Raw genomic sequence first — 18718 nt, 5'->3', positions numbered from 1 at the left:
TCATAAATAGTGGTTTTGCCTTTGAAATTAAATTGTTAGTCATCTTGCTGCCCAGTTTTGGGGAGCAGTGGGTGTTGGGTCTTTTTGCCAACCTTTTGCTGTCTTATCAGTAGCTTAGCTGCTTGTCTAAACAGTCTTGAAGCATGTTGAAGTTAGTCGTCTAAGCATTCCAGAGAACCTCATGAGTGGTACATAGGTCACTAAGGAGTTTGGATTGCTAAAAATTCCTGGAGTAAGTCATGTTTGTCGGTAATGTTCTAAATTTAATTTTTGTTTGTTTTCAAGGTAACCTTTATATGTCTATACATTTATTCTTGTTTATTTGGTTGTCTTAGTCGGGACCTTGGCAAACCTGCAGTTCTGTGCCTTCATTTGACAGAGGGGAAACAGGACAGGGTGATGAAGGGGTTGGTATAGAGCTTTACAGTTAATTTATGGCTGATCTGGAAAAAATATATATAACTTGAGTTTCTAGTTTTTATTTAGCCACCAAGCCATGTTGGTAATTTTAATCCTTAAGACTGATTTGGAAAAGTCTTGACGAGTTGATTACTTAAATGCATTGCTCCTAAGTTTATATGTCTTAGTATGTGTGAGTAGCTTTTTTAAAAAGTGATACTACCAAATGTCAACTTGGAATTTAAACATCTTGTCTACTTAACACATTACTTAGCTAATACATCTTCTGTGCCATTCAGAAAAGCTGTTCAATATTCATGCCTCTCTCTGGGTGCCAGACTGCTTGTCAGCAGTAGAATTTGTTAAAAGTTCAGATCCCCTACAAAGCTATAAATAACATATAACCAGATAGATGTCCAACTAGAACTTTGTAAAACTCTTTACAAAATTTTTTTTAATTAAAAATATTTTAGAACTGAAAGACTCTAAAATTTGGATTTTAGCCATTTTCCTGGGAAAGGAAGAAAAGTGCAAGAACACATAAATTTGGCACATAATTCCTAGATTTTGCTAGACTCTTTAAAGATTACCCAAAACACCCCCTCCAGACCCTTGCCTCCCAGATTATGTCTTTCCCACTTAGACTTTTTCTTCATTGAATTGTCTCATTTTCTTTCCTTCCAGTCTTATAGAAGGAAGTCCCTCTTCCGTTTCAAAGCAGATCTCTTTTGCTACCTTTCTATCTTAATCTCATTCCCTCAAATACTTTATCAATTACTAAATATATCTTTTATATCCCAACTTTCTCTATACAGGTCCAAGAGTTTCTCTTCTTTGCACTGTTTACTCAGAGATTAGCATTTTTGGAAGCAGTGAGCTTTTTTGTTAATCCCCATTCTGTTCAGCTTTTCTACAACATTAAATACTGGTAATTTATTCCTTTTTCCCAAAAATGTGGTCCTTCCTTAGTTATCACTCAATTATAACCAACTCTGTTGGCTCTCAGTGACCATTTCCTACTCAGTTTTCACCATAAGAATTCTCCAAGTTGTGCTTTTTCTTCCCCCTATATATGGATGTTCTCTTAGCTTAGTTTCATTCAGAACCAGAGCTTAATTTTATTTTTTTTTAACCTTTATTTTCAAAGAGCCTAGCTACATTGATCGAGAGCCTTCTCCTGTGCTTGAGTTACTTTTCTGATTGCCTACTAGATCACTCCTCAGAGAGGCACTCCTACATCCTCCCTCCCCAAACCTAGTCAAGGGTTTCTTCTTTTAGGAAACAGTATCATCATCCATACTGTTCCTCAGGCTCAAAATCTCAGCATCATCTTCAGCTCTTTCTGCTTCTTCACTGCTTTTCCCCCATCTTGGCAATTGCCAAGTCCTCTTGATTCTTCTTTTCAAAAAGCTTTCATTCACCTCTTCTAGTCCTACCACGCTGGTTCTGGCCCTCTTCATCTGTTATTAAGATTATTGTGGTAGTTTCTTAGCTGGTTCTTTTTGCTTCAAATCATCTCTGCTTTACCCCATTCCTAGAAAAACCCAAACCACATTTCTGATCATTTCACTCTCCTACTTAGAACCTGTGACATCAGGGGAATGCAGATCCAAATCACAATGAGATAATACTTCATACCCTTTAGCATAACTATTATAAAAAACAACAACAACAACAACACAAAATAACAAATGTTAGTGAGGATGTGGAGAAATTGAAGCTCTATGCGTTGCTAGTGAGAATACAAAATGGGGCAGCTGTGGTGGAAATCAGTTTGGCAGTTTCTCAGAATAAACAGAATTACTATATGACCCAGCAATTCCACTCCTAAATATATATCCAAAAGACTTGACTCAAACGGGGGGGGGGGGGGGGGGACTCAAACAGATACTTGTATACTAACTTCATAGGAGCATTATTCACAACAGTCAAAAGGTAGAAACAACCCAAGTGTCCATCAATAGATGAATGTATTAACAAAATGTGTTATGACCATATAATGGAGTACTTATTATTCAGCCATAAAAAAAGAATGAAATGCTGATACCTGCTACAAAATGGATGAACCTAAAAAATAGTATGTTAAGTGAAATAAGTCATATAAAAAGGACAAGCGTCGTATGATTCCATTTGATATGAGGTAACTAGAATAGGCAAATTCAAAGAAACAAAAAGTAGTGGCTACTGGGGGTTGGTGGAGGGAGTGATGGGGAGTTATTGTTTCATGAGTATAGAGTCTTTATTGGGGATGATGAAAAAGTTCTGGAAATGGATCATGGTTATAGTTGTACAACATCATGAATGAACTTAATGCTACAAACTATATACTTAAAAAAGGTTAAAATGGGGGACTTCTGGGTGGCTCAGTCAGTTAAGCATCTTCCTGCTCAGGTCATGATCCTCAGGGTCCTGGGATCAAGCCTCATGTCAATGCTCCCCACTCTGCAGGGAGTCTGCTTCTCCCTCCCCCTGCTCATGCTCTCTCTTGCTCTCTCACTGTCTCAAATAAATAATTTTTTTAAATGATTAAAATGATAAAATTTTGTCATGTGTGTTTTACCACAATTAATAATCTCTGCCTTCATATAATATTCAAAGGAAAATCAAAGGTCCTCTACAACCTGCTTTACTTCTCTAATCCTGTATCTTATAATCAACGTTAAATTATTTCTCTAAACACAGCTCTGGCCTCAGAGCTCTCACTCAAACAATATAGTGTGACTCTCTTTGAGGTTCAGCTTTAAAAGATACCTTCACAAAAAAAAAAAAGATACCTTCACAAAACTCCCTGAGATATAACCCATCAAATTAATCTTTTTCTTTTCATCTCGGTTGGTATTTTGGACCTCTTCCAGCACTTAGCACATTCTGTCCAGTATTAGTTAGTTGCCTGCATACATGTCTTCGCCCAGACTGTGAGCTGAGTCAGTTCCTCCATGTAGTTAAGTACTCAATACATGTTCACTGAATTGAATCTAATCCAACCTGCTTGTTTTATGGATGGAGAAATTGGAGTCCGGGGAAGTCACCCATTGACAGGACCAGGACTAGTTTTCTATTTCAAAAATTTCCTCCCTACGCTAACACAATCTCATGCGTCCTGTGAATGTTCAATCTGTACTGAAATTCAGTATTGTACTACAGAAAAAAATGATAGGACTCTATCTACAGTTCTTTGGTTTATGTAAAACAGAATCGTTTTATTTGAAATACTTGTATATATTAAGGTCTTGATCTAGTTTTCTTCTGTTTTCAGCTTCATGTTCCCAGTTGCAGGTGGAATGAGACCCCCTCAAGGTATGTGAAAGCTGAAATTTTAAACTTTTCACTTTTATTTTTATGTGGGAATTAAGTGGATAAAAAAAGTCCTGATTCTGCCAAATAGAGTAAAGTTTTCCTATAGTCTTGAACCTATCTACCAGTTAATTCTTAACATTTCTCAAAAATTGCCTAATTCTAGATTGTTAGCTCCATAGGGCAGAAGCTATGTCTGCCTTATGCTTCTCAGTGTCTGCAGCACCCAGCATGCTGATAGAAAATTAGAGGGTCTCTGTGGATGTTTGTTGAATGAGTAAATGAACCTCTTTAAGTATCCTTTATTGTCATGTTTTCTCTATATGAATTTGGTCTTATAAGAGATAACATACTCTGATTCAATATAAATAATTTTTTAAGTGTCAGTTTTATTTTCAATTTCTTTACTGGGTATATCCTTTCTGTTTAAGATGAGGGCCTACCAATATTAATTCTAGCTGTATCTTCAGGGCAACTGTAGTGAAGTGATATAATCTTGACTCCTCCTGCTGTGGCATTGGGACACAGCATTGAAGAAAGAATATGTCTGCCTTTCTCTTCTTTCTGGTCACACGCTCTTAATTGTACCCCTGACACATACCAATCTGCTTCTGAAAACTGGCCCTTCTCACAAAGCCAGTGTTGATTGCTTATGCTAGAATTTCTAGAAACAGAGACTCCCAGGTCACCAATAGAGATGAAAGATAAAGAGTAGCTCAGTAGCAGGTGGTCAGTGGCTCATACTGACTTTGTCTCCATTTGTAATCAGTGATGGAGGTTGAGTTTCAGGTAAATTTTTCCAAGGGTCAGTTGTATTATTTCCATTGTGCTAACATTTATGCATTATTTAAGCTATCTATACTTAGATGTGTCTCAGATTTAGATAGAATGGTTTGAGATCTTTTGTTCTTTAGGAAGGCATTGCAGAGTTATTATTCATTATCATGGCTCAAGATTTTGCATATTTGTAAACTTTCAAGTAAAAAATCTACATATAGAGCAAAAAGAGAGCCTAAAAGTTTGCCTGATATTTTTTCTTATGGAATTTGGAATTTTTTTGAGATTTTTTTTAATATACAAAGTATGTTAGAGAGGACTTTCTGATCATTAGAAGGCTTTAAATTATGCATGGATTATTTCTGAAAGCATACACAAGAAGCTGACAGCAGGAGTAGCCACAAGATCATGATAGGTGAACAGAAGACAAGAGAGATGAGAGTTTTCACTGTGCATAGTTTCATGCCTTTAAATGTTGTACCAAGTATCTGAGTTACCCATTCAAGAATTAAATAAAACTAAATCAAATGAACAAAACTTTAGGTCCAAAGGGGCGAGAGGGAAAACATGTAATTCCATGAGGACAAGGACTTGGTATTGTTTACTACTGTGTCCCTAGAATGGTGCCTAACAAGGAGTAGGCCCTCAAATGTTTGAATAAATGATTGAATGAATAAGTGAATGCCACTACTGATGTTCCTTATAAATATGGATGTTCATGCTTCTGAAATTAAATGGTGTGTAAATAACCTTTAAGGTACATAGAACTCACAAGGTAAATGTGGCATACTTTACCAGACCTTTAATTTTTAAAATCAAAATTTGACCAAAAGCTCCTTATAGTAGGACCAACATAGGTGTAATAGAAGAACAAAATTTGGTTGAATTTGTGTTCAGGCCATGTAGGGATTTTGTTTTATTCATGGTTGTGTACCAATTCTCTAACACTGTGCCTAAAATATGGTAGGCACTTAGTGTTGGTTTTTTTTTTTTAAGATTTTATTTATTCATGAGAGACACAGAGAGAGAGGCAGAGACACAGGCAGAGGGAGAAGCAGGCTCCATGCAGGGAGCCCGATGCGGGACTCGATCTGGGGTCTCCAGGATCACGCCCTGGGCCAAAGGCGGCGCTAAACCACTGAGCCACCTGGGCTGCCCAGGCACTTAGTATTTATTAAATTCCCAAAGGGATGTATTTTCAGTCTCCTCCACTCTTGAGGATACTTCATTGGAAAAGTTTGGGTGATACTATACTATAAACATAGTTTCATGATACTGTTAATTTTTTTAATATGCTTAAATATTCTGTAGAAAAGTTATTATCTTCACTTTACAGATAAAGTTTTGTAACTTGCCCAAGATCACATAGCTAAGTAACTGATGGAATGGAATTCATACTCAGGTCTGTCTCACTCCACAGCCTGTGCTTTTTACACTAAAGTGCGCTGCCTCCCAAGTAACAAGTCCTTCATACTTATGGTTTTAAGAAAATAACCTTTGGAGGCACCTCGGTGGCTCAGTGGTTGAATGTCTGCCTTCAGCTGGGGCATGATCCCTGGGTCCTGGGATCAAGTCCCACATCGGGTTCCCTGTGGGGAGCCTGCTTCTCCCCCTGCTTGTCTCTGCCTCTCTCTCTGTGTCTCTCACGAATAAATAAATAAAATCTTAAAAAAAAAAAAAAAAAAAAGAAACATTAAAATACATTGACTTTAGGGGCACCTGGGTGACTCAGTCGGTTAAGTGGCTGACTCTTGATTTTGACTCAGGTCATGATCTTGGAGTCATCAGATTGAGCCCAGCATCGGGCTCTGTGCTGGATGTGGAGTCTACTTGGGATTGTCTTTCTCTGTCTGCCCCTCCCAAGCTTGCTCAAATGTGCATACTTGCTCACTTGTTCGCTCACTCTCTCTCTCTGTATCAAAAAAAATTTTTTTACATTGACTTTAATGACATCTTTGTTTTTCAGCTGGACTGATCCCGATGCAGCAGCAAGGATTTCCTATGGTCTCTGTCATGCAGCCTAATATGCAAGGCATGATAGGAATGAATTATAGCTCTCAGATGTCCCAAGGACCTATTGCCATGCAGGTACTTGCCTCTTTAACCAGTTGTTTACAAAGTTATTGTTTGTTGTTACATGTTGCATACTAAGAGCTACATACTAGGAGCATTATATTTGGAAATAAGTGCATCTTAGATCGCTTCCTTTAAACTAAAATAAAGATATGTTCATAAGAGTGGGGGGTGGAAACAAAGATAAATCATTTAAGGAAAATCTGGTGACTACTATGTTAGATTACTGGTTTAGAATGACATCTTGGGAAGCTCAGGGATCTGATGCCACAAAGTAGCATTGTTAGAACTAACATTGTTCTCATGAAAGGAGCAGTGTCATTGTTTGGAAGACTTAGAGCCTTCTTTACATGGAGTTATGTAATCCCCATAACAACTTTTTAAAGAGGTAGTGTCTCCATTTTTCTGAGGAGAAATCTGCAGCTTTGTGAGGATGTTCACAGAGCATAGGAAGCCAGAATTTGAACTTAAGTCTTGAATAAATTGGTTTTATCTAAATAATACATTGAAATCTCTCTCAAGAGCATTAGGAAGCCATTGAATAGTTTAAAGCAGTGGAATGACACAATCAGATTTGTATTTCAGAAAGATCATCCTGACTGCTGACTAGAGAATGATTGGAGAGAGGAGGGCAAAAGTAGATAGAAGCAGAATCATTAAAAGAATGATGTAATGAAAGCAGGTGAGATGTTGATTGATTAAAGCAAATAATGTTGCGTTTTAATTTTAGAATTGGTGAATGAAATTGATAGTCTCAGGATTTAGTAAGCACTGCTGAAGATGAAATGGGCTTCTTCCATTTTGGATCTCCATGTCTTTGTAAATTATCTTCTCTAGCTATGATATCCATTTAAACCATGTAATCAAATAAACTGAATCCAGAAGTCAGGTTTTTGAATGGCTGAATCCAAAGTGTTATGATGCTTTTTTTTTTTTTTTTTTTTTAATAAACGTATTGGGGGCACCTGGGGGGCACAGTCAGTTAGGCATCCAACTCTTGGTTTCTGCTCTGGTTGTGAACTCAGAGTTGTTGGATTCAGCCCTGCATTGGGCTCCACGCTCAACTCAGAGTCATCTTGAGTGTCTCTCTTTCTCTCTTTTCTCTCTCTCTTTCTTTCTGCCCCTCCCTCTGCCCTTCCGCCTGCACTCTCTCTCTAAAATGAATAAATAAATCTTTAAAATGTATTAATTCACAAATAAGCCAGAGCAAAAAGAATTCCCATACTATAAATAAATATTATGCCATATATTTTGTTTTTACTTAATTATTTAAGATTTTCTAAAAAAGAGGCACTGGATGGCTCAGTTGGTTAAGCATCTATCTGCCTTTGGCTCAGGTCATGATCTTGGGGGTCCTGGGGTCAAGCCCTTCCATCAGGCTCCCTGCTCAGTGGGGAGTCTGCTTCTCCCTCTCTCTCTGCCCCTCCCCTCCAGCTCATGCTGTCTCTCACTTTCTCCAAATAAATAAATTTTTTAAGGAATAAAATTTTCGGGGATCCCTGGGTGGAGCAGCGGTTTGGCGCCTGCCTTTGGCCCAGGGTGCGATCCTGGAGACCCGGGATTGAATCCCACGTCGGGCTCCCGGTGCATGGAGCCTGCTTCTTCCTCTGCCTATGTCTCTGCCTCTCTCTCTCACTGTGTGACTATCATAAATAAATAAAAATTAAAAAAAAAAGAAAATTTTCTAAAATAAAATATTCTATGTGTGTTTTGTGTGTACAATATACTAGTACAGTAACATGCATACAATTTATAAATAATATTCAGCCTTTACAATCAGAATTTAAGTTGAAACTATTGTCATGTTGAAGTCATATAAACAAAGCTTTTGTTTTGTATGTAAAGATTTGGGAGAACTTTTTTTTTTTTTTTTAAGATTTTATTTATTTATTCATAGAGACACAGAGAGAGAAGGCAGAGACACAGGCAGAGGGAGAAGCAGGCTCCACGCAGGGAGCCCGACATGGGACTCGATCCCAGGTCTTCAGGATCACACCCCGGGCTGCAGGCGGCACTAAACCGCTGCACTACCGGGGCTGCCCAAGAACTTCTAGAATCATATTTTATTCATCTCTGGCAGAAAGAAATGAGACTAAATTGAACTTTGTAGGTTTTAAATCCACGTTACTCAGTTTTTGCCAGGTTGTGTTACAGAAACACCAATCCCAAAGTCTATTACAAAGACAAAGATTTATTTTCTCATTTGTGATGCATGCCTTTGTGGATTGGCTGTGACTCCAATTCTTGTTCTCTTTATCCTGAGACCCTTACCTAGGACATCCCAGACTCTTGGCATAGGGAAAAGAGATGGCCAAACCCTGTTATAACTTTTAAAGCTTCCTGTCAGAGGTAGCATTTATTAGTCACTTCTGTTCACCGAAGTAATGTGGCCAAAGTGAATCCGTAGGGGAAGAAAATACCAGGAAGAGTGCACATCACATAGGAATGTGTAATCTTAGAGTAAAGACAGCGAATAGCTGGAAACAATCTACCATAGAACACGGTCTTGGGCAGCCCGGGTGGCTCAGTGGTTTAGTGCTGCCTTCAGCCCAGGGTGTGATCCTGGAGACCGGGGATCAAGTCCCACATCAGGCTCCCTACATGGAGCCTGCTTCTCCCTCTGTCATGTCTCTGCATCTCTCTCTCTCTGTCTCTCGTGGATAAATGAAATCTTAAAAAAAAAAAAAAAAAAAAAAAAAACACGGTCTTGCTGCTTATTGAAGTATAGTTAATATACAGTGTTATATTAGTCACAGGTGTACAATGTAATGATTAACCAATACTATACATTATTCAGTGCTTATCTAGATAAGTGTATTCTTGATCTCCTTTTTTCACCCCTTCCATCCACCTCCATCTGGCAAACACTCATACTCTTGAGTCTGTTTTTTTTGGTTTGTCTCTCTCTCTCTCCCCTTTTTTCCAGTTGTTGTTTTGTTTTGTTTCTTAAATTGCACATATGGGTGAAATCATATTTTTCTTTCTCTGAGTCACTTATTTAGCATTACACTCTCTAGGGTCCATCTGTGTTACTGCAAATGGCAAGATCTCATTCTTTTTTTACAGCTGAGTCATATTCCATTTTATTTATATGTATGTATATATATGTCTGTGTATGCAGTACATCTTCTTTGTCCATTCATCTTTGGATAGACACACTCGGTTTGCTTCTGTATCTTGGCTATTGTAAATAACATGGCAGTAAACATAAGAGTGCATAGTGTTTTCATTTTCTTTGGGTAAATACCCAGTAGTGGAATTTCTGCATCATCTGGTAATTCTATTTTTAATTTTTTGAAGAAAAAAAATTACTCCATACTGTTTTCCAACAGTGAGCGTAGCAATTTGCATTCCCACCAAAGGTGCACAAGGGCTCCTTTTTCTCCACATCTTTGCCAACACTTGTTTCTTGTGTTATTGATTTTAGCCATTCTGACTAGTGTGAGGTAATGATCTCATTGTAGTTTTGATTAGCATTTCCCTGGTGATGAGTGATGTCAGGCATCTTTCCCTGTGTATTTTGACAATCTGATGAATTCCTTGGAAAAAATGTCTGTTTTTAATCACCTTGTTTGTGTTTTTGGTGTTAAATATGTCTGTATATCTATATGTTATATCAAACTTTTGGATATTAACTCCTTATCAGATATATTATTTGCAAACATCTTCTCCCATTCAGTAGGTTGCCTTTACGTTTTGTTGACGATTTCCTTTGCTATGTATAAGCTTTTTATTTTGGTGTAGTCCCAATAATTTACTTTTGCTTTTGTTTCCCTTGTCTTTGGAGACATACCTAGAAAAATATATCTATGGCCAATGTCAAAGAAATTACTGCCTGTGTTTTCTTCTAGGAGTTTTATAGTTTCAGGTCTCACATTTAGGTCTTTAATCCATTTTGAGTTTATTTTTCTGTATGGTGTAAAAAAGTGGCCCCGTTTCATTATTTTGCATGTAGCTGTTCAAATTTCCTAGCACCATTAGTTGAAGAGGCTGTTTTTTCCTCATGGTATGTTCTTGCCTCTTTAATTGTAGATTAATTGACCATATAAGCATGGGTGTATTTCTAGGCTCTCTATTCTGTTCCATTGATCTGTGTGTCTGTTTTTGTGCCAGTACCATATTGTTTTCATTACTACAGATGTGTAGTATATCCTGAAATCTAGGATTGTGATACCTCCGGTTTTCTCAAGATTACTTTGGCTATTTGAGCTCTTTTGTGGCTCCATACAAATTTTCGTATTATTTGTTCTAGTTCTGTGAAAAATGTTGTTGGTATTTTGATAAGGATTGCATTGAATCTGTAGGGTGCTTTGGGTTGTATGAATATTTTAACAATGTTAATTCTTCCAATCCATGAGCATGGACTATCTTTCCATTTGTGTCCTTTTTTTCATCAATATCTTATACTTTTCAGAGTATAGGTCTTTTGCCTCCTTGGTTCATTCCTAGGTATTTTATGACTTTTAGTGTAATTACAAAGGGGACTGTTTTCTTACTTTCTCTTTCTGCTACTTCCATTATTTGTGTAGAGAAATGCAACAGATTTTTGTATATTTTGCATCCTGAAGCTTTACTGAATTCATTTGTCAGTTCTAATAGTTTTTTGGTGGAGTCTTTAGGGTTTCCTACTTTAGTAGCATGTCATTTGCAAATAGTGACAGTTTATTACTTATCATTTAGGATGCCTCTTATTTCTTTTTCTTGTCTGATTCCTGTGGCTAAGACTTCCAGTACTATGTTGAATTAAAGTGGTGAGAATGGATATCCTTGTCTTGTTCCTAATGCTAGAGGATAAGCTCTCGGTTTTCACTATTGACTATAATGTTAGCTGTGAGGTTTTTATATATGGCCTTCATTTTGTGAAGTTTTTAATCATGAATAGATGTATTTTTGTCAAATGCTTTGTCTGCTGAAATCATCACAGTTTTTATCCTTTCTCTTGTTAATGTGAGATATCAATGCTAGCTGCAAATATTGAACCACCTACCCTTGAATCCCTGGTGTAATCCCACTTGATCGTGGTGAATGATTTTTTTAATGTATTGGTGGATTTGGTTTGCTAATATTTTGTTGAGGTTTTTTATATTTATGTTTCTCAGAGGTACTGACCTACCCTATCTCTGTTTTTTTTTTTTTTATAGTATCTTTATTTGATTCTGGTATTAGGATAATGCTGGCCTCATAGGATGAATTTGGAAGCTTCATCCCTGTTCTATTTTTTGGAAGTTTGAGAAGATTAGGCATTAACTTTTCTTTATTTTTATTTTTATTTTTTTTAAATTAACTTTTCTTTAAATGTTTGTTCTTTAAATGAGTTCGCCTGTGGATCCTCTGGTCCTGGACTTTTGTTTTTTGGGAGTTTTTTGATTACTGATTTGATTTCATTACTAATAATAAGTGTGTTCAAATGTTCCTTTTTCTTCCTTTTTCGGTTTTGGAATGTTACATATTCCTAGGGATTTATCCATTTCTTCTAGGTTGTCCAATTTGTTGGTATATAATTTTTACTATATTCTCTTAAAATCCTTTGTATTTCTTTATTTGTTATTTCTCTTTCTTCATTTCTGGTTTTACTTGAGTTCTTTCTTTTTTTCTTGATGAGTCTGCTAAAGGTTTATCAATTTTGTTTTTCTTTATAAAGAACCAACTCCTGGTGTCATTGATCTGTTCTATTATTTATTTAGTTTTTATTTCATTTATTTCTGCTGTAGTCTTTATTACTTCCTTCCTTCTACTGGCTTTGGGCTTTATTTCCTAGTTCCTTCAGGTGTTCCTTGGGTTCTTTATTTGAAATTTTTCTGATAGGACTGTATTGCTATAATCTTCCCTCCTAGAACAGCTTTTGCTGCATCTCAAAGATTTTAGACCATTGTGTTTTCATTTTCATTTGTCTCCATGTATTTTGAAATTTCCTCTTTGATTTCTTGGTTGACCTATTCATTGTTTAGTAGCATGTTATTTAGCCTCCACATATTTATATCCTTTCCAGATGTTTTCTTGTGGTTGATTGTTGATTTCTAGTTTCATACTGTTATGGTTGGCAAAAAAAATGCATAATATGATTTCAGTTGTTTTTTTCTTTTTAGTTTATTGAGACTTGTGGACTAAGATGTCATCTATCCTGGGGGGAATGTTCCATGTGCACTTGAAAAGAATGTTTTGGGGTGGAATGTTCTGAATATATCTGTTAGGTCCATCTGATCTAATTTGTCATTCAAAGCCACGGTTTCCTTGTTGATTTTCTGTTTGGATAATCTCTCCATTGGTGTAAGTGGAGTGTTAAAGTCTCTTACTCTTAGTATATTACTGTCAATTTTTTTCTTTAGGTCTGTTAATATTTGCTTTATGTATTTAGGTACTCATATGTTGGGTGTATCGTTATTGATAATTGTTATATCTTTTTGTCCTTTTGTCTCTTGTTATAGTCTGTTTTCAAGTCTGTCTGATGTCAGTATTGCTACCCTAGCTTTCTTTTCACTTCCATTTGCATAGTAAATGTTTTTATATATATCCCTTATTGCTTTCTATCTGCAGGTGTCTTTATCTCTGAAGTGAGTCTTTTTTAGGCAGCATGTAGATGGGTCTTGTTTTTTATCCAGTCACCATGTGTCCTTTTGATTTGAACATTTAGTCCATTTATATTTAAAGTAATTTTTGAGCACCTGGCTGACTGAGTCAGTAAAGCTTGCAGCTCTTGATCTCCGGTCATGAGTTCAAGCCCTGCTTTGGGGATAGAGCTTACTTAAAAATTAAAAAAAAAATTTTTTTTAAATAATTATTTTTTTAAAAGATTTTATTTATTTATTCATTCACGATAGACACAGAGAGAGAGGCAGAGACAGAAGCAGACTCCATGCAGGGAGCCCGATGTGGGACTTGATCCCGGGACTCCAGGATCACGCCCGGACCAAAGGCAGGCGCCAAACTGCTGAGCCACCCAGGGATCCCCCTAAAAAAATAATTATTGATGGTCATATACTTATTGCTATTTTGTGATTTCTTTTATGCTTGCTTTTGTCATTCTTTTTTGTTTCTTTTTGTCTTGCTCTCTTCCTTGTGGTTTGATGGCTTTTTTGTGTTATGTTTGAATTCCTCTCTCTCTCTCTCTCTCTCTCTCTCTCTCTATATATATATATATATATATATATATATATATATATATTTTTTTTTTTTTTTATCTATTACAGGTTTTTGATTTGTGGTTACCATTAGGTTCATATATAACATTGTATGTGGGTAGCAGTCTATTAATTTGATGGTCACTTAAGTTTAAACTCATTCTGGCACAAAAACAGACACAGATCAGTGGAACAGAATAGAGAAACCAGAAATGGACCCTCAACTCTTTGGTCAACTAATCTTCAATAAAGTGGAAAAGAATATCCAATGGAAAAAAGAGAGTCTCGGGCAGCCCAGGTGGCTCAGCAGTTTAGTGCCGCCTTCAGCCCATGACCTGATTCTGGAGACCCGGGATCAAGTCCCATGTCAGGCTACCTGCATGGAGCCTGCTTCCCCCTCTGCCTGTGTCTGTGCCTCTCTCTCTCTCTGTGTGTCTCTCATGAATAAGTAAATAAAATCTTAAAAAAAAAAAAAAAGAAAGAAAAAAGAGTCTCTTCAACAAATGGTTTTGGGAAAATTGGACAGACACATGCGAAAGAATGAAATGGGACCATTTCCTTACACCATACATAAAAATAGACTCAAAATGGGTAAAAGACCTAAATATGAGACAGGAATCCATCAAAATCCTAGAGGAGAACACAGGCAGCAACCTCTGTGATCTCAGCCGTAGCAACTTCTTGCTAGACACATCTCCAAAGGCAAGAGAAACAAAAGCAAAGATGAACTATTGGAACTTCATCGATATAAAAAGCCTTTGCACAGCAAAGGAAACAGTTGATAAAACCAAAAGACAACCCACAGAATCAGAGAAGATATCTGCAAATGTCTTATCAGATAAAGGGTTAGTATCCAAAACCTATAAAGAAGTTATCAAACTCAACACATATCCAATAATAATCCAATCAAGAAATGGGCAGAAGATGTAAATAGATGTTTCCAAAGAAGACATACAAATGGCCAAAAGACTCATGAAACAATGCTCAATATCACTCGGCATGAGGGAAATACAAATCAAAACCATGAGATACCACCTCACACTGATCAGAATAGCTAAAATTAACAAATCAGGAAACAACAGATGTTGGCAAGGATGTGGAGACAGAGAAACCCTCTTACACTGTTAGTGGGAATGCAAGCTGGTGCAGCCACTCTGGAAAACAGTATAGAGATTCCTCAAAAAGTTGAAAATAAAGCTACTCTACGACCCAGCAATTGCACTACTAGGTATTTATCCCAAATATACAAATATAGTGATCTAAAGGGGCACCTGCACCCCAGTGTTTATAGCAGCAATGTCCACAATAGCCAAACTATGGAAAGAGCTTAGATGTCCATCAACAGATGAATGGATAAAGAAGATGTGATATATATATAAACATACACACAATGGAATGCTACTCAGCCATCAAAAATTGAAATCTTGCCATTTGCAATGATGTGGATGGAACTAGAGGGTATTGTGCTAAGCAAACTAAGTCAATCAGAGGAATACAATTAGCATATGATCTCACTCATATGTAGAATTTAGGAAAGAAAAGATCATAGAAGAGAGGAAAAAATAAAACAAGATGAAATCAGAGAGGGAGACAAACCATCAGAGACTCCTAATCATAGGAAAGAAACCGAGCATTGCTGGAGGGGAGTGGAATGGGGTAACTGGGTGATGGACATTAAGGAGCCCTGGGTATTATATAAGACTGATGAATCATTGACCTCTACCTCTGAAACTAATAATATATGTTAATTAATTGAATTTAAATTTTTTTAAAGTTTGAACTCATTTAATAGCAATAAAGTTTTACTCCCCACCCCTGTATTTTATGTATATGATGCCATACTTTACATCCTTTATTTTGCAAATCACTCAACTGATTTTAATAGATGTAATTGGCATTACTGCTTTTGTGCTTTAACCTCCATGCTGATTTTATAAGTGATTAATCTACTACTTTTATTATATGTTTGCATTTATCTGTGAAATTTTTCCCTTTCATCATTTTCTTACTCCTGATTATGGCCTTCTCTTTCCAAAGAATACTCTTAAACATTTTTTGTAAGGCTGGTTTAGTGATGAACTCCTTTAACTTTTGTATCTTTGAGAAACTCTTTATTTCTTCTATTTTGAATGATTACAGGTAGAGTATTCTTGTTTGCTGAATTTTTTTTCTTTCAGCACTTTGAATATATCATGCCACTGCCCTCTGGCCTGCAAAGTCTGCTGAAAAATCTGCTGATAGCTCAGTGGGTTTCCCTTGTGTATAACTGTTTTCTTTTCTCTTGCTGCTTTTAAAATTCTCTCCTTATCACTACTTTTTAATTATTGTGTATCTTGGTGTGGACATCCCTGGGTTTATTTTGCCGGGGGCTCTCCGATTTCTGGATCTGAATGTCTGTTTCCTTACCCAGATTAGGGAAGTTTTTAGCTATTATTTCTTCAAATAAATGTTCTGCCCCCTTCTCTCTATCTTCTCCTTCAGGGATCCCTATAAAGTGAATGTTATTATGCTTGATGATGTTGCAGAGTTTCCATAGCCTTTTCTCATTTTTTATTACTCTTTGTTGTTGTTACTGTTCAGCTTGTTACATTTCATTAAGCTATCTTCCAGATCACTGATCCATTCTTCTGTGCTTCCTCTAATCTGCTGTTGCTTTCTTCTAGTGTATTTTTTAATTTCAGCTACTGAATTCTTTAGCCCTGACTGTTTTTTTTTAATATTTTCTATGTCTTTGTTGATGTTCTCACTGAGATCCTCCACTGTTTTCTCAAGTCCAGTGAGTATCTTGGTGACCATTACTTTGAATTCTTTATCAGGCATATTGCTTATCTCCATTCCATTTAGCTCCCCTCCCACCCTTTTTGATGTGCCCTTCTCTCTATAATTAGCTGTAAAAGGTCCGTTCTGCCAGTCTTCAGGTTGTTTTCAGAGTTAGTCATATAGATGTAGGGTGTCTCAATGTGTCCATGGAATGAGGTGAGCTCAGGATCCTCCTACTCTGCCATCTTCCCCAAACTTCCCCCATTCTGTTTTACGGTTTTTGTTTTGTTTTGTTTTTGTTTGTAAGTAGGCTCTACACCCAACATGGGACTTGAACTCATGATCCTGAGATCAGGAGTTGCATGCTCTACCAACTGAGCTAGCCAGGTGCCCCCTGTTTTTTTGATAGTAGCTGTTTTAATGGATGTGAGATAGTATCTCTTTGTAGTTTTGATTTGTATTTCTTTAATAAATGATGTTGAGTATCTTTTCATGTGCTTATTGGCTATTTGTGTAACTTCTTTGGAAAACTGTTTAAGTCTTTTGTCCCATTTTTGAGTTGGGTTTTTTGTTGTTGAATTGTAAGAGTTTTTTTTTTTTTTTTTTTTTTTTACAGTAAGAGTTCTTTATATATTTTAGATGTTAATCCCTTATCAGATGTATGCAAATACTTTCTCCCATTCTTTGGGCTGCCCTTTTGCTCTGTGGATAGTGTCTCTTGATGTACAATTTTTCTTTAAGTTTTCATGGAGGCCAAGTTGTTTATTTTTTCTTTAAACATTTGGTAGAATTCACCAGCAAAGCCATCAGACTTTCCTTATTGGGAGATTTTGATTACCAACTAAATCTCTGTAGCTATGTGACAAGTCCTCCCATATTATTCCTCTTTTCAAAATTATTGTAACTATTCTAGTTTTTCTATCTTTCCATATACATTTTGGAATAATGTTGTCTATATCTATAAAAAGTCTTATTGGAATTTTGATAGGAATTATGGTAAACCTTTTTATCAATTTGGGGGAAATTGACATCTTAATATGGATTCTTGCAATATATGAGCATGATGTGTCTATTTAGGTCTTTGATTTCTGTCATCAGCATTGTGCAGTTTTCAGCATACAAGTTCTTTTTTTAAAATATTTTATTTATTCATGAGAGACACAGAGAGAGAAGCAGAGACACAGGCAGAGGGAGAAGCAGTCTCCATGCAGGAGCTGGACGCAGGACTTGATCCCAGGATCCTGGGCTGAAGGCAGGTGCCAAACTGCTGAGCCACCCAGGCGTCCCAGCATACAAGTTCTTTAAATGTTTTGTTAGATTTACATCTAATCATTTTATTCTTTTGAGTAATTGTAAATGGCATTGTAATTTTTATTTCAGTGTCTGTTGCTAGTATGTAGAAATGATTGATTTGGGTGTGTTTGTTTTGTAACCTGCAACCTTGGTGAACTCACTTCTCTAGGAATTTTTTGCAGTTTCCTCAGAATTTTCTATGAAGATAATCATATCCTTTTACCAGATTTTAGCATGCCATATTTGCTTCACATTTTCAAAAGAATTTAACAAAACAGCTATAATTCCATTCTTCTGCCTCCCCAGAGATAGTTTTCACTATCATGAGTTCAGTGCTTGTTGTTTTCATATGTATTCTTACACTTCTGTTTTACATGTTTGAAGATTCATGAATCTTATGTATTTTCTAGGTTTTATAGGTTTACATGAGTGTGTACCCTTCTGTATTTGAGTGGGGTTTTTTTTTTTTTTTTAAGATTTTATTTATTTATTCATGAGAGACACCGAAAGAGAGGCAGAGACATAGGCAGAGGGAGAAGCAGGCTCCATGCAAGGAGCCCGATGCGGGACTCCATCCCGGGACTCCAGGACACGCCCTGGGCTGAAGACAGGTGCCAAACCACTGAGCCACCTAGTCCTTGAATTTGAGTTTTTTATTTGACAATGTTTCTCCTCAAGGTTTATCCCTGTTATAGAGTGATACAACTTTGTTCTTATAGCTCCTGTGTAGTATTCCAGTGCATGGGTATATATTCTTCTGTTGATGGACATTTGAGTTGTTTCCAATTTTTTGCTTTTGTTCTGGTTTTATTGATTTCTAAGAGTTCATTGTATATTCTGGATTCTTGCCTTTGTGGTTATTTGTGTTGCCAATATTTACTCCTGTTCTTTGTCTTTTAATTTTGTTGGTGTGGTGATGTCCTGTATTATAGTTAATAAGTAAGATAGATAAATCATTTCTTTCATGGTTTGAGTTATGTGTCTCATTAGACATAGTCTTACCC

The 18718-nt window shown here is 36.5% G+C and overlaps 1 protein-coding gene across 10 annotated transcripts in view; it reads left to right on the top strand.

The window, feature by feature from the left end:
• The window catches only part of SYNRG (synergin gamma), an 84771-nt gene that overhangs the window by 3664 nt on the left and 62389 nt on the right, over nt 1-18718 (top strand). For all 10 annotated transcript variants that reach the window (XM_035720585.2, XM_049114200.1, XM_049114204.1 and 7 more), the window contains exons 2-3: nt 3656-3696; nt 6437-6558. In XM_035720585.2, the coding sequence (XP_035576478.1) occupies nt 3656-3696; nt 6437-6558 (163 nt within the window). The remainder of the gene's footprint in view (nt 1-3655; nt 3697-6436; nt 6559-18718) is intronic.

The sequence above is a fragment of the Canis lupus genome, chromosome 9, assembly GCF_003254725.2.
Source record: "Canis lupus dingo isolate Sandy chromosome 9, ASM325472v2, whole genome shotgun sequence".
NCBI lineage: Eukaryota > Metazoa > Chordata > Mammalia > Carnivora > Canidae > Canis > Canis lupus.
This window is presented reverse-complemented; position numbering and strand designations above follow the sequence as displayed.